We start from the raw sequence: 20,262 nt of genomic DNA, 5'->3' as shown, positions 1-20,262 counted from the left end.
AATTGTATTGGAATAGTGGGGAGGTCTGAATGTGTCTAGGTGGGGGTGGATACAACCTTGGAAAATGTGGGAAGGACCTTGCAAATTTTGAGGAAGAGTAACATTTCTGAGATTTAATGTTAGCATCCAAAATCCTTCCAGTTTATCCATAAAATCATTCCTCTCCTCTCGGGTTGATTTTCTCAAAATAGAATCTTTGCTTTTACAACATTTTTACAAGTTTCACAAAAATCAGTTTTGAAATGTCCTTAATTCCATCTGCTCTTCATACCATATGCTTGAGGGTTTTTTTGAGCAAGCACTACAATTTAGCATTAAGTAAAGCGATCAGATTTGTATTCCAATTTCCATCCATTTAACAAGGAAAGAGAAAGAGAACATGCAGTTGGAAAAAAATGGAAAAGGAGAAAAGGCATTTACTGCTCTATTCCTCTTGACAGTGAGTTTTCATTAAGTTAATATCTGTCATGATAGAATACAGTGGAATCTATATTTATTCAAAGACTTCCTTTCCAAACATGGCATACATCACTCTTGATTTCTGACTGTAGAACTGATGTTCTTCTGAGATGTCAAATTTGATTTGAAAACCCAATTAACAACGCAACAAATGTCATGCTATAATTTATTAAAGAAAATCCACTTCCCGTGATTTGATTTCAGTTCAGGCTAAATCTTAGGAATTCTAAGGTTTTGAAAGCATCTTTGAACTCTGTTTTCTGCAACATCTGGGTAAGAAGAGTTTGTTTGACAATAGCATCCCCTTTCCCAATTTATTATCCTGCCCCTTCCCTGATTCTGGTGACCTGAGTATGTTCTTCAATTGCTAGCTTGGTCTACAATAAGCAAACTACCTGGGTAGACTTTCTGAAATCAGAATGGAAAGTAAACCTGAGATATACAAATTTCCCAAACTATCCTGAGTTCTATTCTGGTTTAGGCTGGCAAAGAGTCTGCCTGCACAGGACGCAAGCACTGCTAAGCCTGTTTGGAAACTGAGGCATAGAGAAGTGAAATAAGTTGCCCAAGGTCACACCGCAGGCATGTGGTAGAGCCAGGATTAGAATCCAGGTTCTCCACACTCAGGTTTGGCTCTTTCCACTAAGTCTCACTGCTTCTCAAAGCCACCTTTAGCACTTTAGAACAAATCAACTTGCGTTCTTTGCTATTTAAACCTTATTCATTCTCTGATCCATCTTCCTATAGTCTTTTAATAACCAATAATATCTCTTTTTTTCTCCTTCTAATTAGGAGATACAAGTCCCTACAATAACACCTAATATCACAAGATCACAATATCACAAACACAGTAATAATAGTTAAGTGCGTCCTATGCATTAAACACTGAATTAAGTACTGAGGTAGATACAAGATAATCAGGTCCCACATAGGGCTTACATTCTAAGAAGGAGGGAGAACAGTTATTGATCTCTATTTTGTAGATGAGGGCCCTGAAGCACAGAGAAGTTAGGTGATTTGCCCTAGGTCACACAGCAGAAAAATTGTGGAGCTGGGATCAGAACCCAGGTCTCCTGACTCTCAGGCCCATGTTCTTTCCATTAGGTCATGCTGCGTCCCTATATAATGCAAACTAAAGCAAAACAAGTTCAACAGTAAAAATATATCAGCAAAAAATATATGTCAGCAAAAATTCTTGTAAGTGAAAGCTGTTCATTGTTCCAGGCAAACAGTCCTTGGTCCCAAATGGCTACCATCTTCTCAAGGTTCTAAATGTTTGGGAGGCAAAGTTTGGCTCTGGCAACGTTGGGTGGGAAGGGGAAGATGGTCTGTGCTGTAGACAACACCTCACAGCTTTCGGAATGCTAGAGTTATACCGACAACATTATTTAAGGAAAAAGAAAAACACTTCTGAAGAGTTAACAAATGAAACACCTTCAGTGAAAACTGAGGACCTCCCATTTGCAGGGCACTTGGGAGAGTACAATAAAAGCAATAATCAATAGCATTTACCGAGCACTTATTCAGGGTAGAGCACTATGCTAAGAGCTTAAGAGAGTACAGTAGAGCTAGTAGACACCATCAAGAGCTTTTGAACCAGTGGGAGAAGCAAACACTAAAATAAGTGAGAGGAAGGAAGGAAGCAGTAGAGTGTAAAGATAGATACCTAAGCAAAAAGGGGTTATGGGGTGAGGTAATGTGGAAATGTCGAAGTGGCAGTGAGGGGTGCAAATTGTGTGGGGAGATAGCTTAATCAGAGAAGGCTTCCTGGAGGAGAAATGATTTCAGAGGAGCCTTGAATATGGGGAGAGAAATGGTCTGTTCAACGTGGAGGAAACAGTTACAGGCAGGAGAGAGGGTGTGAGCAAGAAGTCGATCGCAAGCAAGGTGAGAATCCGGCACAGTGAGTTGGTTGGCTTGAGAGGAATAGAGGGTGCGAGCTGGGGTGTACTGGGAGAGAAGCGAACGTAAGTAGTTGGGAGAGAGCCACTTTTGTATCTTAAAGTAAATGGTCGGAGTTTCCCGTTTGATGTGGAGGGGAATGGGCAGTCGTTGGAAGTATTTGATGAGTGGGGAGACAAAGGCAATACACTGTATTGGGAAAATGAACTGAGCAACAGGGATGTGGTTTCTGCTACTGAGTTGCTTACAACCCACTGGGAAGCTTACAGTCTCGTACATGCTGGGGGAAGTTACATGGGGCAAATAAGGGAAGGCCTCTGCCTTTGGGAAACTTACAATATAATGAGACAATTGAGAAGAGCTCCTCTGTCTTCAAATTGACAATCAAATCTCCATAAGGTTGAAGGGGGAGGGTTGCCAAAATATTCTACTGATCAAATCACCAAAGTGAAGGAATTGGAAAGGATAAGAAAATAACTGAATGCAATTGGTATTGAAACAGTTCCAGCTATCCCAGTGAACTGCATGAACATAAAACGAGAACTTTAGCTATATTGAAATTTGAACAACTTTACTGTGTTGGACAGATTTACCGCCTCCTTAGCCAAGACTCAAACACTTTCAGGCTTCCGTGAAAGCAGGATTCATCACTTTACTCTCCCTGTTGAAAAAAGAGACATGCTTTGGTTACAAGTTACAGTTAAGAGTACTTTTTCAGCAGATAAGCATTTATAGAACACTATTATAGTAGTTCTTCCTCCCCCAGCGTCACATTTTACACTCCTGCGTCCAAAAATAAAGATCTTGGGTGCTTTTACTTCATTTATATCTCTGTGGTGTTTAGAGCTCAATCTTCATGGTGTTAGTGGCATTTACTGAGCACCCCCTGGGTGAAATGCTAAGTGCTTGGGAAAATTCCACACTAGCACGATATATTACCTGCCCACATGGATCTTACACTCTAACAGGAGAGGCAGACATACTGCTTATATTGGCCAAAGAAAAGCAATTCCAAATCCAACTGAGATTGCTTCAGAGGACAGCCCAGTGTATTTCTTCCTCTTGCTGTTGCCCAGGGCATGAAGGAACACACTTTTATTTAAATGCAGTCGCATGTGGGTGTTCTGAACCATTTTCCTGCCATTTGGATGTATTGAATACACTTTCCCAACTTTCCGTGTTCCCCTCTCACTATTCGGCACTTACACGTAGATCCTTAGGGAAGTAGCTTGGACTAGAAGAAAGAGCACAGTCCTGGGAGTCAGAGAACCTGGGTTCTAATCTCAGTTCTGCCACCTGCCTGCTTTGTGACTTTATGCAAGCCACTTAACTTCTCTGTGCTTCAATTTCTTCATCTGCTCTCCCTTCTACTTGGACTGTGAGCCCCATGTGGAACTGCATCTAACCTATTAACTTGCATTTACCCCAGCACTTAGAAAAGCACTCGACACACAGTAAGCACTTTACAGATACCATAAAAATAGTAATAATAATAATATTCATATTTATCGAGCACTTACTGTGTGCAAAGCACTGTACTAAGTGCTTGGGAGAGAACAGTGTAAGAACAAACAGACATATTCCTGCCCACGAGCTCACAGTCTAGAGTCTCACAGTAATAATAATAATAATAATAATGATAATCTCTTGCTATGCTATTATAATCATAATAGTCATGTTCGTTAAGTGTTACTATGTGCCAAGCACTGGGGTAGATACAAGATGATCAGTGCTTAGTACAGTGCTCTGATAAATATGAGTGAATGAATGAATAATCAGGTTGGACACAGTCCCCATTCCATTTGGGATGCACATTGTAAGTAGTAAGGAGAAAAGGTATTACATCCCCATTATGTAGATGGTAAAACTGACTGAAAGAGAAGTTAACATTTCATCCCTGAAGATCAGTTTTTTATTTTAAGGGACAACAAGGGACAGATTTTATGGAAGTAAAATAACATTGCTTTATCCTCAAGAATCTGAAAAAAAGGCAGCAATCTTCTAAGTCCTTACCATGGCAAGACTCACCTGAACTTTAGCAGGCAACTATGGTTTGGCTGCAACAGGCCTCTAGGGTTAAGGGTTAAGTGTCACAAAAGACCTTGGGTCTCAGTCTTGTCTCCCTAGTTAGATGACACTGCTGTACTTTTTAATGCCAAAGACTGAAATTCTGTTTCTTTTCTCATTTGGAAAAAGTAAATGTGATTGTGCTGAAGAGCTGGCACCATGCTGAATTTCATTGTTATTTCCCACACTGATGTCTAATTTTCTCTCCTTTAAGACCAAGAGGCTGGGGGTAAGAAGTTCTTAGAGGTGTAAAGGCAGGGAGGGGAGAATGATCCCCCTCATTTCTTACCACTTCCCCAATATGTTTTTACTTATATCTCCCTGCTGCACCAGCACTAGACTTTAGTGGACAATCAATTGACAACGCAGACCCTCTTTGGGAGGGTGGGAGGGGAGGAAGCTGGAGTGGACTGAGATGAGAAGGGATGAAGCCAAGGAACACACTGCTGCAATTCAAACAATTCATCATTGTTAATATAGATTAAGTGCCGACTGTGTGCAGTGCACTGGGCTAAGCACCTGGGAAAATACAATCGAGTAAGAGGCCGAGATGGTTGTTGATTAAAAAAAAGCAGGAAAGGATGTAGAAACTAACAAGTGTCAGTTAACATAAGTCTCAGAGATGCATAGTGCTAAGGGCAGTTCTTGAATGGACACAACAAGGAAAGGTGGGGAAAATTCAATTAGGGTTTCTGGAGGAGGTAGGATTTCAGGGGGCTTTTGAAGATGGAGAGAGCAATGTGCTGGCCCATTTGCACAAAGAGAACATTCCAAGCAGAAGGAAGGGCATGAACCAGGGGTAGGGGACAGGAGCCAAGCACAAGACTGTGACAAGAAACGAGGAGTGCAAGCTGGATAACAGAAATGATTACTACTTAAATGTTTGTACGAATGTATATGTGGCTGTTCTTCATTTTTGAACATGACACTACTTAGAGTGAGATCCTAACTCTACTTGTAAATGTTGCTGAAAAGACCAGTGAAAGACCAAAATTCCCTCCCTCCCCCCTACTATGTTTGCAGTGTGCTATGTTTTCCTGTGTTATGGAGTTAGACCCAAACAGGGCCTTTCTCTGCTTTCCAGTCCATATTTTAGTATCCAAATCTTCATGAAGACTCTGCTCAGTTCTGCCAGAGCTCACATTTTCACTGGGTGGACTGCGAAGGCAAAAATAGGGAACACATCTGACTGGATGCAGTGTGACTTAGTGTTGGAAGAAATGGCTGGGCATCAGGCAATGGCATTTATTGAGCACTTACTGTGTGCAGAGCACGCTACTAAACACTTGGGAGAGTACAAGAGACTAAGCATGAGTGAGTACTCTAGTTTTAAGTTCGGTGTGGGCAGGGAACATGACTGCCAACTCTGTTGTATTGTACTCTCCCCAGGGCTTAGTACAGTGCTGTGCACTAAGTCAGTGCTCAATAAATTCCATTGATTGGCTGACTGATTGAGAGTCAGTACTAGACTCAGGTTGAATACTATAATATGAGTTTTCCTTATCCCAGGGTACTGCAAGAATGGATGAATGCTTTAGACCTAGATGAATGTCAGTCGATTAGTGATATTTACTGAGTGATTTCTGTGTGTAGAGCACTCTACTAAGTGCTTATATCATTTATGTAAATTGTAAGATCAAATCATTGAATCATATTTATTGAATAAAAGCCCATCACACCTAATAAAGAGTGGCAGGAAGAATATAATAACTAGCAGACACTCTACACATAAAACAAACATATACTGGACTTAAGTAATCCAAAACAAGGATTCCTCACCCATTTGGAAATTAATATAGTAGTCTGTTGTTTCTGAATTGCCTCATTCTAAGATCAGTTATTTGTATCACTTTATACATAATCCATGGCATCTAGATGAAAGTGGGAAATATTCATGTTTACCTATTCAAGTACACAAAGAGGAGTTGCATAAGAGAAGATCTAGTGTGACTAAGAAAAACATGTTAAGTTTGAGACATATGCATCTAGTTATTCTTAGAGAATATGCTGAAATGTGTCGTAGAATGTAATTTGGGCTTGTCTATAAATGACCTCATTTTCAGCCTGTTGACTTTTAAACTTAGAGGAATACGCATTTGTTATTTTAAAATGTGAACTTTTAAAAGAAACCCATTCTAATTCAACTGAGCCAAATGCAACAAATGACAAATTTTCTCATACCGTGAAAACTTTTTTTCCTGATTATTCATCCAGAAACCAATACGCCAGACTTTCCCCTTAAAAGGGTTGGTTTACAAACAGCATAAAAAACCAAGCGCAAGAAATTTCATCTCCAAAATGTGGTTTCTTCCATAGGGGAGAGAGAAAATGAACTTTGGGTGATTATACCTCTGATTCCTTCATAGGTGATTTTTCTAAATGTAGTCAATATTAGTAGTTGGGGGAACAAAACCAATGGATTGAACTAGGTGTAATCAGAGTGGCCTAGCGGAAAGAGCACAGACCTGGGAGTCAGAGGATGTGGGTTCTAATCTCCGTTCTGTCACTTGTCTGCTGTGTGACCTTGGGCAAGTCACTTTTCTGTAAAATGGGGATGAAGACTGTGAGCTCTGCGGTGGGACAGGGACTGTGTCCAATCTGATAACCTTGTATCTAACCCAGCACTTAGTACAGTGGTTAATCCCTAGTAAGCACTAAACAAATGCCATCATCATCATTATTACTATTATTATTACCTTGGGCAAATCATTTAACTTGTCTGTGCCTCTGTAAAATGGGGATTAAATCCTACTCCCTCCCAGTTCGAGTGCGAACCGCATGTGGGGCGGGGACTGTGTCCTACCTGATTAACTTCTAGCTACCCCAGTGCTTAAAATAGTGCTTGGTAAATAGTAAGTGCTTAATAGTCTATATACCCAGTTTCACTTTGTAAGAAATGGGATAATGTACAATAATTGGGATGCCCTTACTATTCACCGTGGAAAAAAATGGAATTCGGTAACTTTGGTTCAGTAAGAACAAATAATAGTTTGCCAACCAGTGGCAGCTAAGGAGAATGAAAATGTCTTTCCACTTTTATTAAAATATTAATGAGGGGCAGTTCATTGTCTTTGGCTTTGCCATTTGAATGGCTTAATGAGATTTTTAGCACTGCAAAGCTAAAACTAGAGTAGCAAATTTTGGACTTTATTCATGAACACCTAGGGAGTCCGTATTCATTTTGCTGTAAGTCTAAGAGATTTTAACCAATCCTACTGAATGAGTTACTGTGGCCATATATCTGAATATTGTTTGCTATGATGCCAAGTTTTCTGGCAGAAATTGAATCCAATAATGGCGTTGTAATAACTTAGAAGTGAATTATACTATTACTCATCATTTTAGTAGGGGTGCAAAACTTCAGTGAAGGATCATTGGATTCAAGTCAGGGGATGTGCCTACCATAATAATAATAATAATAGTGGTATTTGTTAAGCACTTACTTGGTGCCAACCACTTTTCTAAGGGCTGGGGGAGATACAAGGTAATCAGGTTGTCCGACGAGGGGCTCGCAGTCTTAATCCCCATTTTACAGATGAGGTAACTGAGGCCAAGAGAAGTGAAGTGACTTGCCCAAAGTCAAACAGCTGACATGAGACAGAACTGGGATTAGAACCCATGACCTCCAACTCCCAAGCCTGTGCTCTTTCCACTAAGCCACGCTGCTTCTTAATCTGTTATATTGTACTCTCCCACGAGCTTAGTACAGTGGTTTACACAGAGTAAGCGCTCAATAAATATGATTGTTTGGTCGATTGAATTCCTCTCCCTTAATCAAAGATACTACTGATGAATTTTTAAAACATTAGCATGGGGTCTTGGAATGAGCTCTTCTGTTCACACATGGAGAGGTTCTCAGGTCTTGCTGGGGAGGTGAGATCCCCTCTGCCCTAGAACTATCGGTCTGTTCCTGAGGAGCTGCTAGGCCTAGGGTTACCCCATTTTCAGTAACGGGGGACCATTCCTTAGGTCCCCATTTGTTCTAAACTGAGTTCAAGCCTACATGATTTTTGATTAGCACTTCTCAAGTCATTTTTGATTTCTAGGACCTTCACAAGTAACAAGCCCCAAATCTCAATTCCCTGCAAGAAAACAAAGAGGAACCATGGTGTAGTTATTTGGGAATGGTTTAAAGGAGTTCTGCAAGTGGTAAAAATAACAATTTCTCCTCTCATTCACTAATAATTAGAATATTTATGAAATGCTTCCTGACTGCCAAAGTGTTGTGCTGAAACCGAGAGGTAGATACAGATAATTAGATCCGTCAGAGTTCCTGAACTACATGGGGTTCATAAAGAGTTTATTTTCACCTTTGCTCTTCAACTACAGTGGATCTTAGAAGAGCTTAGCTGTGTTAATTTAATGTTCCAAAAGGCAAAGACTACATTGAAACTATTTATTTGGGGCCTAGGAATAGAATATCAGTCTAAATGGTGCTAATTTAAGAGTACGTATCCTAGGATCGACTATTGAACTAGAAAAGATAAACCACAATAAAAAAAAACAAACGCTGGGAGACCTGTTGCTAGGCTCCAGTTAAGATAAGGCAGAAACAAAATGTCAGACACCAGATAAAAATATGTCAATGAAGTTGTTCTGTTTCGACGAATGAGAATGATGACAGTTTAGACCAATTCCACCCATGACAGCTCCACATCTTGTTTAACAGGAGGTGCAGGATGAAGTCTGCTTTAAGCAGCAAGGCCTGGAAGACAGTTGCCCTTCAAGAGCTGAAGGGAGGATTGTAAGGAGAGGGACCAAAGGAGAATCCCAAGGAAAGAAGTAGTCAAGAGACAGACGCCTGCAGATTGTTAAGATATTTTGAATCAGTTATTCACTGAAAATCAGAGCAAGCAGTAAAAAAGTCACCTCACTATAGGTCTGGCTCAGAATTTGGTTTGTTCTTTTGATCTTATCCTGTCGAAGGACGGTAACTGAAACATCTTCATATGGGAAAGATGATGGTGACCAGATCAAAAATAGGATGTATTAGGCACAGCTCCCCATCCCTGCCTTCCTGCCTCTCATTGTCCCTTTCTTTGAATATGAATAATTGTGGTGTTTATTAAATACTTACTATGCCCCAGGCACTGTACTAAGTGCTGGGGTGGTAGATTCAAGGAGATCAGGTTGAAACCAGTTCCTGTCCCAGATAGAACTGGGAGTCTAAGTAGGGAGAAAGATAATCCCTATTTCCCAGGCAAAGAAACTGAGGCACAGAACAGTTTAGTGACTTGCCCAAGGTCACACAGCAGGTAAATGGCAGAACTGGGATTAGAACCCAGTTCCTCTGACTCCCAGGTCCTTGCTCACTCCATTAGGCCACATCCCTTCTCTCAAGGACCTGAGCAGAGGTTCTTACCATGTTGTTTCTAACACTTGAATGCTGCTCGTCACTCTGCACAAAGATAACACACTAGAGAAAAGTACTAAGAAGTCTGACTCCACTCCCCTGCCTATTGACACTTTGAAGAAGTTTTGATTTTATTGACCATTTCCATCAGCCCCTTTTAAAGAGACCCACAGTTGTTTATTTAATATCTAAATCTTGAGCCTTCTGCTAATGGGAATCCTGAGGTATCTCTCTACTTCTAATTTGTCCAGGAAAAGCTAGTTATCTCTGGAAATAAATCGAATCCATTCCTTTTCCTTAAAATGTTCCTTTAGATATCATTTGGGTTCTGTCTTGAAGAAGAAACTTTATTGCTCTTGCTGTGAGTGGAATCTATAAAAAAATCATTCAATTAACCACCTACTTTGATAAGAGTTAGTCAAGTCAGTTTTTCAGCTAGCCAGTCTTTTTCTTCAGCTGGTCCAGTCCGATAACTTGTCAGTCGCCCGTTGATTCAATAAGACAGCTGGTCCACCCCTAGATTGGTCATCCACAAAGCAGGACAGCATCCCGTCATTTAGTCCGACTGGCTGGCAGTCAGGGAATCGATTCAATCCGATAGATGGCTGGTCAATCAGTTAACTAATCGGCCAGTCTGTCAGTCAGATGACAGTGGGACAGTCAATTCCTCAACCCACGAACACAGGGTCAGAATCCTGAACTAGTGGTAAATATTTTTGCCTTCCCAATTAGAGAGTAAGTTCCCTTGTGGCCAGGGAATCCGTCCACTTTATTCTGTGCCTCCCAAGTCCCTAGTACAGTGTGCCACACCATGTGGGTGCTCAGTAAATGCTACTAGTACCCTCATGACATAGCTTAGTGGAAAGAACACGGGCTTGGGAGTCAGAAGCCATGGGTTCTAATCCCAGCTCCGCCGCTTGTCAGATGTGTGACTTTGGGCAAGTCACTTAACTTCTCTGTGCCTCAGTTAGCTCATCTGTAAAATGGGGATGAAGACTGTGATCCCCACTTGGGACAAACTGATCATCTTGTATCCCTCCCAGTGCTCAGAACAGTGCTTTGCATATAGTAAGCACTTAACAAATGCCATTATTATTATTATTACTACCATTCCTACTTCCACTGCTAAATCTTGTCCCAGTTACAGGGATTGCTGTTTGCAATTCCAAGGGGGAAGGTGGGCACCAGGCGAGCAGGAGACAGGAGGAACTTTCCTCCTTTTCCTCTGCCACTCAACTCCGACCAAAGAAAGCCCCTCTTTCCCCCTACCCTAGCCCCACTGGTCCAGAGTAGGGGAGGGGGAGAGGAACCGCCTGGGATATCTGGCCTGGCGGGATGCTGGGAAGGAGGCCAGGAAGGGGAGGGTGTCAGAGGGAAGACATCCCTTCTCACCCCCCACCGCCCCTTGAGGGGCTCTGGGGAGGGGTGGGAGCAGCATTCATTCATTCAGTCATATTTATTGAGTGCTTACTGTGTTCGGAGCAGTGTACTAAGCACTTGGAAAGTACAATTCAGCAATAAAGAGAGACAATCCCTGCCCTCAATGGAGCTTATAGTCTAGAGGGGGGAGACAGACATCAAAACAAGTAAAAATAGGCTTCAATATAAATAAATAGAATTATATCTATATAATCTCTCTATTTTAGATTTATATTTATTTATAATAATAATGATAATGATGGTGTTAGTGAAGTGCTTACTATGTGCCAAGCATTGTTCTACGCACTGGGTAGATACAAGATAATCAGGTTGTCCCATGTGGGATTCAGTCAATCCCCATTTTACAGAGAGGTAACTGAGGGACAGAGAAGTTAAATGACTTGCCCAAGCTCACACATCAGACAGGTGATGGAGCCAGAATTAGAACCCACGACCTCTGACTCCCAAGCCCGGGCTCTTTCCACTAAGCCAGGCTGCTTCTCTATATTTATATAGATATAGATAGATAAACGGCAAGGTACAACCTAATTATCTTGTTTCTACCCTAGTGCTTAGAACAGTGCTTGGCACATAGTAAGTGCTTAACAAATACCATTATTATTATTATTATTAAGTAGGACATACTAATAATAATTATATAAATATAGGTAAATTTCTAGATATATATTATAGATACATATTTATGTTTCTGCAGATAGATACAGGGCAGGTAGGCCATACCAATAATAATGATATAAATATAGATAAATTTCCATATATACATGATATTATAGGTACATCTCTATATTTCTATAGAAAGAGGGCAGGTAGGGCATAATAAGAAGAATTATATAAATATAGGTAAATTTCTAGATATACATGATATTGTAGACACATCTTGATATTTCTATAGCTACAGGGCAGGTAGGACATACTAATGACTATATATAGGTAAATTTCCAGATACACACGATATCATAGACCCATCTTGATATTTCTCCAGATAGATAGAGGGCAGGTAGGACATACTAATGACGACTATATAAACATAGGTAAATTTCCAGATACACATATCATAGACACATCTTGTTATTTCTCCAGATAGATAGAGGGCAGGTAGGACATACTAATAATGACTATATAAATATAGGTAAATTTCCAGATACACATGATATCACAGACACATCTTGATATTTCTCCAGCTAGATAGAGGTCAGGTAGGACTCGCTACTGCTCACCACGGGATTCTCTGAGCGGTCAGTCTGGGCCCAGGGCCGTTCTGAGCGGTGAGCGGTGTTGTAAGGGCTGGTTTGCCGGGGGGTTGGGGGGGTGTTAGAGGGGGGGAGGCTCCGCCCCCCGTGCCGGTCCCGGGGGCGGGGCCGGGGGCGGGGGGTCTTTGCGGGGAGGATGGGGGTGGGGGGTGAGGGTCCGCGGTCCGCCCCCAGGCCCCGGGCTGTGGGCCAGCAGGCCGGCGGGTCGTCGGGACGGTCGGCTTCGGCTCCCGGGCTCCCGGGCTCCCGGGCTCCCCGGCTCCCCGGCTCCCCGGCTCCCCGGCTCCCCGGCTGGAAAGTTTGGTCCCCTTGCCCGGCCCCCTCCCCGGGTGGCCCGGGTGCCCCGGGCCCATGAGCGACCCCCCCGGGCCCGGGCCCGGCCCCCCCGGCCCCCCGGGCATCTCCTTCCAGCTGCAGATGGGGCTGAGCCGGGAGCCGGTCCTGCTGCTGCAGGACCCGTCCGGGGACTACAGCCTGGCTCACGTCCGAGAGATCGCCTGCTCCATCGTCGACCTCAAGGTAAGTCCTCCGACCACCCCCTCAACCCCCAATCCCACCCACATCCCCACAACTTCCTCCCTTACGGTCACACTCCCTCCGGGACACCCCCCGGAGCACAGACACACTCATCTACCCTCCACCCGTGGACACACTCACCCCTCGCCCCTGCCCCTTTCTTACCCTCTCAGTCACCCACTTTGCAGGACCCCCCTCTCCCCGCACAGACATACTCATCTACTCCCCCCCATTCTCAGGACCACCAGTGGACACACTCACCCTCCGCCCCTGACCCTTTCTCCCTGCCTCAGTCACCCACTCTGCAGGACACCCCCCCACCCCACCCCCGGCACGGACACACTCATCTAACCCTCCCTCCCCATGGACCCCCCCAATGGACACACTCAACCCCGTCCCTGGCCCTTTCTCCCCCTATCATTCACACATTCACACACCCTGCAGGACCCCCCCGCCCCCGCCCCATAGACACTCATCTTCTCCCCCCTCCCCTGATTCTCAGGACCCCCTATGGACACACTAATCCCCCCCCATCATTCACACCCCCTGCAGGACCCCCTATAGATACACTCACCGCCCCCCCCCATCATTCACCCCTTCCCTCGCAGGATCCCCTAGAGACACACTTACCCCTCCATCATTCACACCCCCTGCAGGACCCCCTTTGGACCCACTCATCCCCCTATCACTTACCCCCCACCCCGCAGGACCCCCTTTGGACGCCCTCACCTCCGCCCCTCTCTGGACAAAACCGCCCCTGACCCTGTCGTTCACATCCTCTGCAGGACCCTCCCCCCATAGGCAATCTCACCCCCCTGGACCCCATCACTCAGACCCCTCCCCCGCCCCCCCCCCCAGCCCCCTCCCCACGAACATCCCTCCCCGGGACGGACGTTAATCTCCGGGCGAGGCCGGGATTGGGGGGAAAATGGGCCGGGGACAGGGTCAAGGGGACGGAGCCCGAGGACCAGCCTCGGCCCAAGGCACAAATGTTTCCCCCCCACCCCCCATGTCCATTCACACCGGGACCCTCCAGCTCAGCTCGGATGGAGGCCGTCGTCCCCCTCCTCCTCATCCCATCCTGGGTTAGGACTGACCACCGGCTGACCCCCGGCCCCTAGGAAGGGGCCAGCAAGTTTTCCCCTTGGGAGTTGCTGCGCAGGGGGGTGTTCAGAAGAAAGTCTCCGGGGAAGGGGGTCTCCCCCGCTCCACCTTCTGCCCCAGGAATGTCCATGACCCAATCGGGAAAGGGGCGAGGGGGCCTGAATTTCAGAAGGACAGAGATCCGGGAGGGAAATAAACGACAAGGGCCTCGTCTCCCCCAGATCTCTTCGGGATGGCATCTGCCCACTGTTCCCCCAAACCGGGGAAAAGTAGGGGGAATCATGTCCTGGGCAAGCAACCAGATGGAATTGAAGATCGTCAACCCCCCAGCCCCTGAAGTGGAAAGCAGGCAGCCTCTCAAAATCGGGAGACCTCTCTGGATCTTGGAAAAAGTCGGATGGAGTTAGAGGAAGAGTTTGTCAGTAAAGCCGGAAGGTTGCCTTAATTAAAAATAAATAAATAAAAATCCCCCAAAGCCCAATCCTTTCAATGCCCCAAGATTACATTCTGTGCCCCGACTGACCCACGGATTTTGACAAGGAAGGAAATCAAGTTTTCAGTTTATTCAGGCCGCTTAACTGGGGAAAATTCAGGGACACAAAACGATTTTAATTAGAATTTTAGACTTCTGGACGTTCATAATTTATGTGGACCGTCAGAAACCTAACATCGGCAGCAAATTATGAAACAAACGTAACTGGAAAAACGAAGAACCTACATTCAAGTGAATGATTGTGAGTCAGTAGGTCTTATCCTTTAGATGGGCATTCCGGACTAGCTTTCACCGTTGAGAAGGTTGCTGAGTTGCTAATGGTAGTGAGTCTTTTCCAGAGCAACAAATGCCGGCCTTATCAGCTAAAGCCAAAGTTTAGTTACTTTCTCTGGTGAATTTTCTTCCCCCGTTTCTCAGATTTATGACCTTGGAGGCAGTTTGTTTGTATAAAGCGACGTCTTCCTTTGCTAATTCTTTCTGTTCCCCAGAGAAAATAGAACAGTGGTTGAGTCGCTTTGAAACACTGCCGCCTTTTAATATCAAAGAACCTTGAGTGAGAACCCTTGAAAAGATAGAGTTTTGCAGCAGGAGTAATAGAATTTCAAAAGGAAGACTTTGGTGATTGAGAATGTGGTCTAACTCAAGAAAGTAAGGGAGGCAGGTTCCCTGCCCCAAATGATCTTAGATTGAGTTAAAGAGATATTAAAATTTTACATCTTTATTTTGGCTACCAGAGCTGGCTGGCACTCAGCAGTCATTGATTTTTGGGACACCCGATGGTCTTTAATTACACCCAGAAATGCAAGAGAGAAGTTTTAAATGGAAATATCTCCGACCAAAAATGATTTCAAGTGTGAAAGTTAGGGGAAAATTAACTGAAATACATTTGATTTGGTCAAGATAGTAAATGCTTTTGATTTCTTGTCACTGTTTCACCTTTTTTCATTTTCTCTTTCTGTCGTGCTTTCTGTTTGCTCTAGGCTTGGTTTTCCTCCTCTTAAACTGCTGACATTTAGTTTCTTTTCAACTTATTGATTGGGAAAGTCTACTTATTTTTGAACTGAGCATTCTTCATTTTACCTACAGTGAAGGGACCGGCTGAATGTATCCCACATATTCTTGACTAGTGGGAAACTATTCCCAGTTTTGCTTCTTCAATTTTCAACTTCAGTTTTAAATATTGACCATTTTAATGGCTCATCCCATGAAGATTGTGCATTTCACTTAGTATCTTGGCTTATGGCATAATATTTTTGGATTGGGAATTTCACTACATGATTTGTGAGAGTTTAGAAGTTTTATGTGGGACCTCATTGTAAGTCTTCAAATGTGTTACTGTGATACTTTCCAATCGTAAGATTTGCACTATTCAGTGTTAGCTAACAACATTGCAGACTTTATCCCAGTGGATAATATGAAATTGGACAGATGCATAATATGACTAATGGAAAGAGAGTTTTAAGAGCTGGTTTACATTTCTATGGAGAATTGAAGTTTACCTCTCAGATATATTCTTCAGCTTTAGAAATGTGACTACTACTAAAAGAAACACTGAATTGTAAACTTCTTGAGGGATCAAGTCTACCAACTCTATTGTGCTCTCTCAGTTGCTTAGTTTATTGCTGTGCATGAAATAAGTGCTCAACAAATGCCATTAATTGAGTGATTTGCATGACGGGTTTGATACATTTTGAATCTCTGTACTTCCAAGTGATAAAATCCAGCACATCTAGATAATAATAATGAAAATCCGGTACTGCTAAAGTGAAGTAACGGTTTGGACTGGCCATGCAAATTCATTTGGACCTCTGGAACCAGGGTTTGAAATACATCCAGTAGTTCCCTAAATCAAGCTGAGAGATGTGAAGAAGTTAATAAAAATGAAAAACATGATTCACAGACTATGCTGTCATAAGATGCATCATTGTTATCCCACTAGTAGGTGTGGGAAGAGATGGAGGAAATTTTGAATGCTGGAAACACTTCTTTTGTGGGCTGAGAATGTAAATCTTACACCTAGAACAACAACAAAAAACAGCAAAGAAAAATGAAGTTCATTGCTCATTTCAGTGCTGGACTATATCTTTCAGTGGTTTGCTTCATTAGAAAACAGGTGGGAAAGTACTGTAGACTTTCAGGGAAAAGTTTGTAATAGCAGAACCACCAAGAAAGATTTTTAGAACTAACAAATCACAGTATAATTGGGAAGATAAAATAGCCACTGGATGGTAACTGCATCTGAAGCTAAATACCTGGAGTTGAAGAAAAGTACAGGCAGTCCTTGACTTAGAGATGTTGCGAGTTAAGACAAATGACACAAGATTTTAAAATTTGCATCCTGATTCAGCTTTACAACATGTTTGTTCCACTTGAGAACATTAGCCTTCAATCAATTAATCATTTATTGAGTGCTTACTGCGTGCAGAGCACTGTTCTAACCACTTGGGACGGACGAGTCTGCGGCAAAATGATACAGTTTACTTCCCCATTCAGTTTTTTGGATGGTGGTTGGGATTTCTTGCTGATGGTGCCTTCTTCTGGGAAATTTTGACCCTTGGGTGACCATTTGTCCAGTATGGATAAGTCTTATGGTGGCTGAAAGATCAGTGGTGGAACATTTGCTATGTAAAACTGAACCGGTGCTTCACTAGTGATAACATCTTCTGGAGAAGAACTGAAACTGAAAGTCTATCTTAAATATTCAAGTCTATCTTAAATATTCGTTGAGGATAACATTAGCCCAGGTGACACCAATCCTCCATTTGGCCTATGGATAGCCAGACGATCCATTAGCCCTGCTAATATAGCTGCACTGTCCCCCAAAGCTGCAGTACTTAAAAGTTGTGATTGAGACATATTTGTGTGACTGTGGGCAGCACCTCCCTATTAGTGGCAGTGGAATCCACATTTTGGTATGTTTTGCCCTCTCTTTTCTGGTTTTTCCAAGTAAAATGTTTGGTTCAAATAAACACAAGGCAGTGATTAGCTGGATAATTTGGTACCACTGTAGCCAGCCAATTAAGGTGTTTTTCAGTGGTGTTCATTTTTTCTTAAAGAGTAAACATTCTAACACTTCTAAGCATTTATTGTCTTCTGAAGTTGCTGTGCTGGCAGGCCGTTTTTTTTTTTTTGGTTGAATTCATCAGAACCATAGCATGGATACAGTAGTTTAGAAATAATGGCATAATGAACATATGATTTTTACATGCGTAAACAGGTTTAGAATCTTGTGTGCAAAATGTTTTGGTTTTTGTGTATGCCCAAAGTAAGTTTGTTTTAAATTCATTATTACTGGAAATAAGCTCCTAGACCCCGTGTTAGGGGCAAATACATTGAATTCCCCATTTGTGTTAATGGTGCAATCTCAGGACCCACTGTAAACACCAACAAACACTTGCCAGGAGGAAGAGTGAAAAATGTGAACTTGAAGTGTAAAATAAACAAACTGAAGGGAATTCTCAGATAAAGAAATCAGCTAGTTAGGGAGGAGAGGTTTCCAGGGATAGAGCCTGTCTTCAGCTGGTTTGTTGATCATTGCAAATCGACTTCCAAGTCAGGTGGTTCCCTAGGTTAAAGAAATGGTGGGGAGGGGAAAGTGGGGGTAGATGGAGAGGACAGGGTAAGAGAAACGGAAGGAAGGGAGGGAAAGGGAAGAAAGGCAGTTAATGCCCTACAGCTTGGCTAGATTCCCTTTAATATGCCCTTGGCTCTAGGCCCATATCCAGGCAGCAATCTATGTAGGGGCTGGGACATTCTAGGCCTTGCACTCTTCCGATGCCTAAAAGCAAGCATCTCCAGGTGTGATTTGGAATGGATTGCAGAGCACAGGTGTGCCCCATCAGCCTCCCCCAGCACCAGATGAGGTCAGGAGCTCGCGCTGTGGGCTGGTATTGCACTCATCTCCTTGCCCTTGGCTCAGGGTCAAGCATCAGAGGCTCTAGCAAACCTTCCGGCGCTCACTCTGAAGTTGTTCAAATGGGAGAGGAACAGCTTTTGTGGCTTTAAACCCTTGCCCGAAGAGAACGTGGCTCATTGCTAAAGGTAAGCAAAGCATCCACACTGGGAGCCTTGAATTTTGTTTCAAATAACTCTTCTTAGCAAAATGACTTAAGGCAAAGTTATTGAACACACAAGCTTCTTGAAATTGTCCAGGAGCAGTTCTTGGGACAATAGCCTGTTGTCTACTATTGACTGTTTAAGTGAAACTGTCAAGTGCTGATAGCTGTCTGATTTTTATCTATGAATTTACCTTTTGGGAAGAGGTAGGGAGGGTGATCTTATCGTTATGAAATTGACCAGAAACTCAATTGACCAGCCACTCTTCACTGTCCCAAATGGGTTAATCTAGGGTTATTTTGTTACAGTAATCTAGGAAAAAAAATAATCCATTTTATCCTGAACTATCTGTATTCACTGTGGTTGTTTTCACTGACACACACCTAAGTGGGTCTAGCAGAGGACCCTGGTCTTGCCTGCTTGAATGGTCATGAAAAGTTCCTTAAGCACTTATTACTGAAAGCTTTTACTGAGTAATGTGTATTTTACCTGCTTAACTCAGGGAATATTATCTAAATTGTCCATTTTTGAAGACTATGCTACTCACAGTGACATCGTCTCTGTGCATGTGAATGAAGCTGAAAAGCTGCATGTTTGACATTAAATGCACTGTGAGATCTTAAAGATACTTCCTTGTGATGTTAATGGGTCTGTCCTATTTGGGGCCAGCTCTTGGTAAACTGGTTTTTATCAATCTGCCAATTGTATTTATTGCATTCTCCCTATGTGCAGTTCACTCCCCTAAGCATTTGGGAGAGTATACGATAACACTTGTTACAACATAACACATTTGCCGTGTAACCTAGGGCAAATCATTTAACTTCTCTGTGCCTCAGTTACCTCATCTGTAAATGGGGATTAAGATTGTGAGCCCCATCTGGGACAGGGACTGTGTCCAACCTGATTACTTTGTTTCAACCCTAGTGCTTAGAACAGTGCTTGGCACATAGTCAGCATTTAACAAATACAACAACAGTTATTATTATTACTAATAGAGTTGGTAGAAACATTCCCTGCCCTCAACCCACTTATAGTCTCAGGAAGGCTTTGCACAAGCAGAGCACCCCTACTTCCAGCTGCTGCTCACCAAGCAGGTCCATAGCCTCAGTAGTTTCCTAGCAGTCCACAGTTCTGTCTCATTGTTTAAGACTCTGCTTCACTGTGTCTCTAAGCAATTTATTCTCCCCTCCTGGTTTGTGTGTGTGTTCTTTCAGTTCACTCATTCAGTCATATTTATTGAGCTCTTACTGTGTGCAGAGCACTGTACTAAGAGCTTGGAAAGTACAGTTCGGCAACAGATGCAGTCTCTACCCAACAACGGGCTCACAGTCTAGAAGGGGGAGACAGACAACAAGACAAGGCGGTTCAGTTCACCATGTATAAATTGTGAGTCCCTTGAGGATCAGGGTCACTGTCTACTTCCCATCTCTTTACTCTTTCCCAGCACTTAGTACAGAGCTCTGCATTCAGTAAGGGCTTAATAAGTACTATTATTGCTAGTCATTCTAGGACTTCATGCAATCAGTGGTACTGAGCCCTTCCTATGTGCAAAGCACTGTAGTAAGCACTTGGGAGAGCACAATACAACAGAACTAGGAGATAAGTTCCCTGCCCATAATGAA

General features: G+C 43.2%; 1 protein-coding gene and 1 long non-coding RNA gene across 5 annotated transcripts in view; one reads left to right on the top strand and one right to left on the bottom strand.

Annotated features, from left to right (window-relative positions):
* The window catches only part of LOC103168334, a 51,877-nt gene extending 39,356 nt beyond the window's left edge, over positions 1-12,521 (bottom strand). The window contains exons 1-2 of one of the 2 annotated variants that reach the window (XR_003764363.2): positions 12,439-12,521; positions 2,698-3,022 (exon numbers count right to left, since the gene is read on the bottom strand). This is a non-coding gene — a long non-coding RNA (uncharacterized LOC103168334). The remainder of the gene's footprint in view (positions 1-2,697; positions 3,023-12,438) is intronic. The other variant, XR_005660809.1, reaches the window with a different exon arrangement.
* A 285-nt stretch (positions 12,522-12,806) lies between these two features.
* PRKD1 (protein kinase D1) overlaps positions 12,807-20,262 on the top strand; it is a 165,507-nt gene continuing 158,051 nt past the window's right edge. Inside the window, exon 1 of one of the 3 annotated variants that reach the window (XM_029079057.1) lies at positions 12,807-12,990. In XM_029079057.1, the coding sequence (XP_028934890.1) occupies positions 12,823-12,990 (168 nt within the window). In that variant the 5' untranslated portion in view covers positions 12,807-12,822. Of the gene's footprint in view, positions 12,991-18,468; positions 18,626-20,262 lie in introns of those variants that run through there. The other 2 variants (XM_029079058.1, XM_001512942.6) reach the window with 2 other exon arrangements.

This window comes from Ornithorhynchus anatinus, chromosome 14 (genome assembly GCF_004115215.2).
Source record: "Ornithorhynchus anatinus isolate Pmale09 chromosome 14, mOrnAna1.pri.v4, whole genome shotgun sequence".
NCBI lineage: Eukaryota > Metazoa > Chordata > Mammalia > Monotremata > Ornithorhynchidae > Ornithorhynchus > Ornithorhynchus anatinus.
The sequence above is the reverse complement of the archived record's forward strand: the minus strand, read 5'-3'. Positions and strand labels throughout refer to the sequence as shown.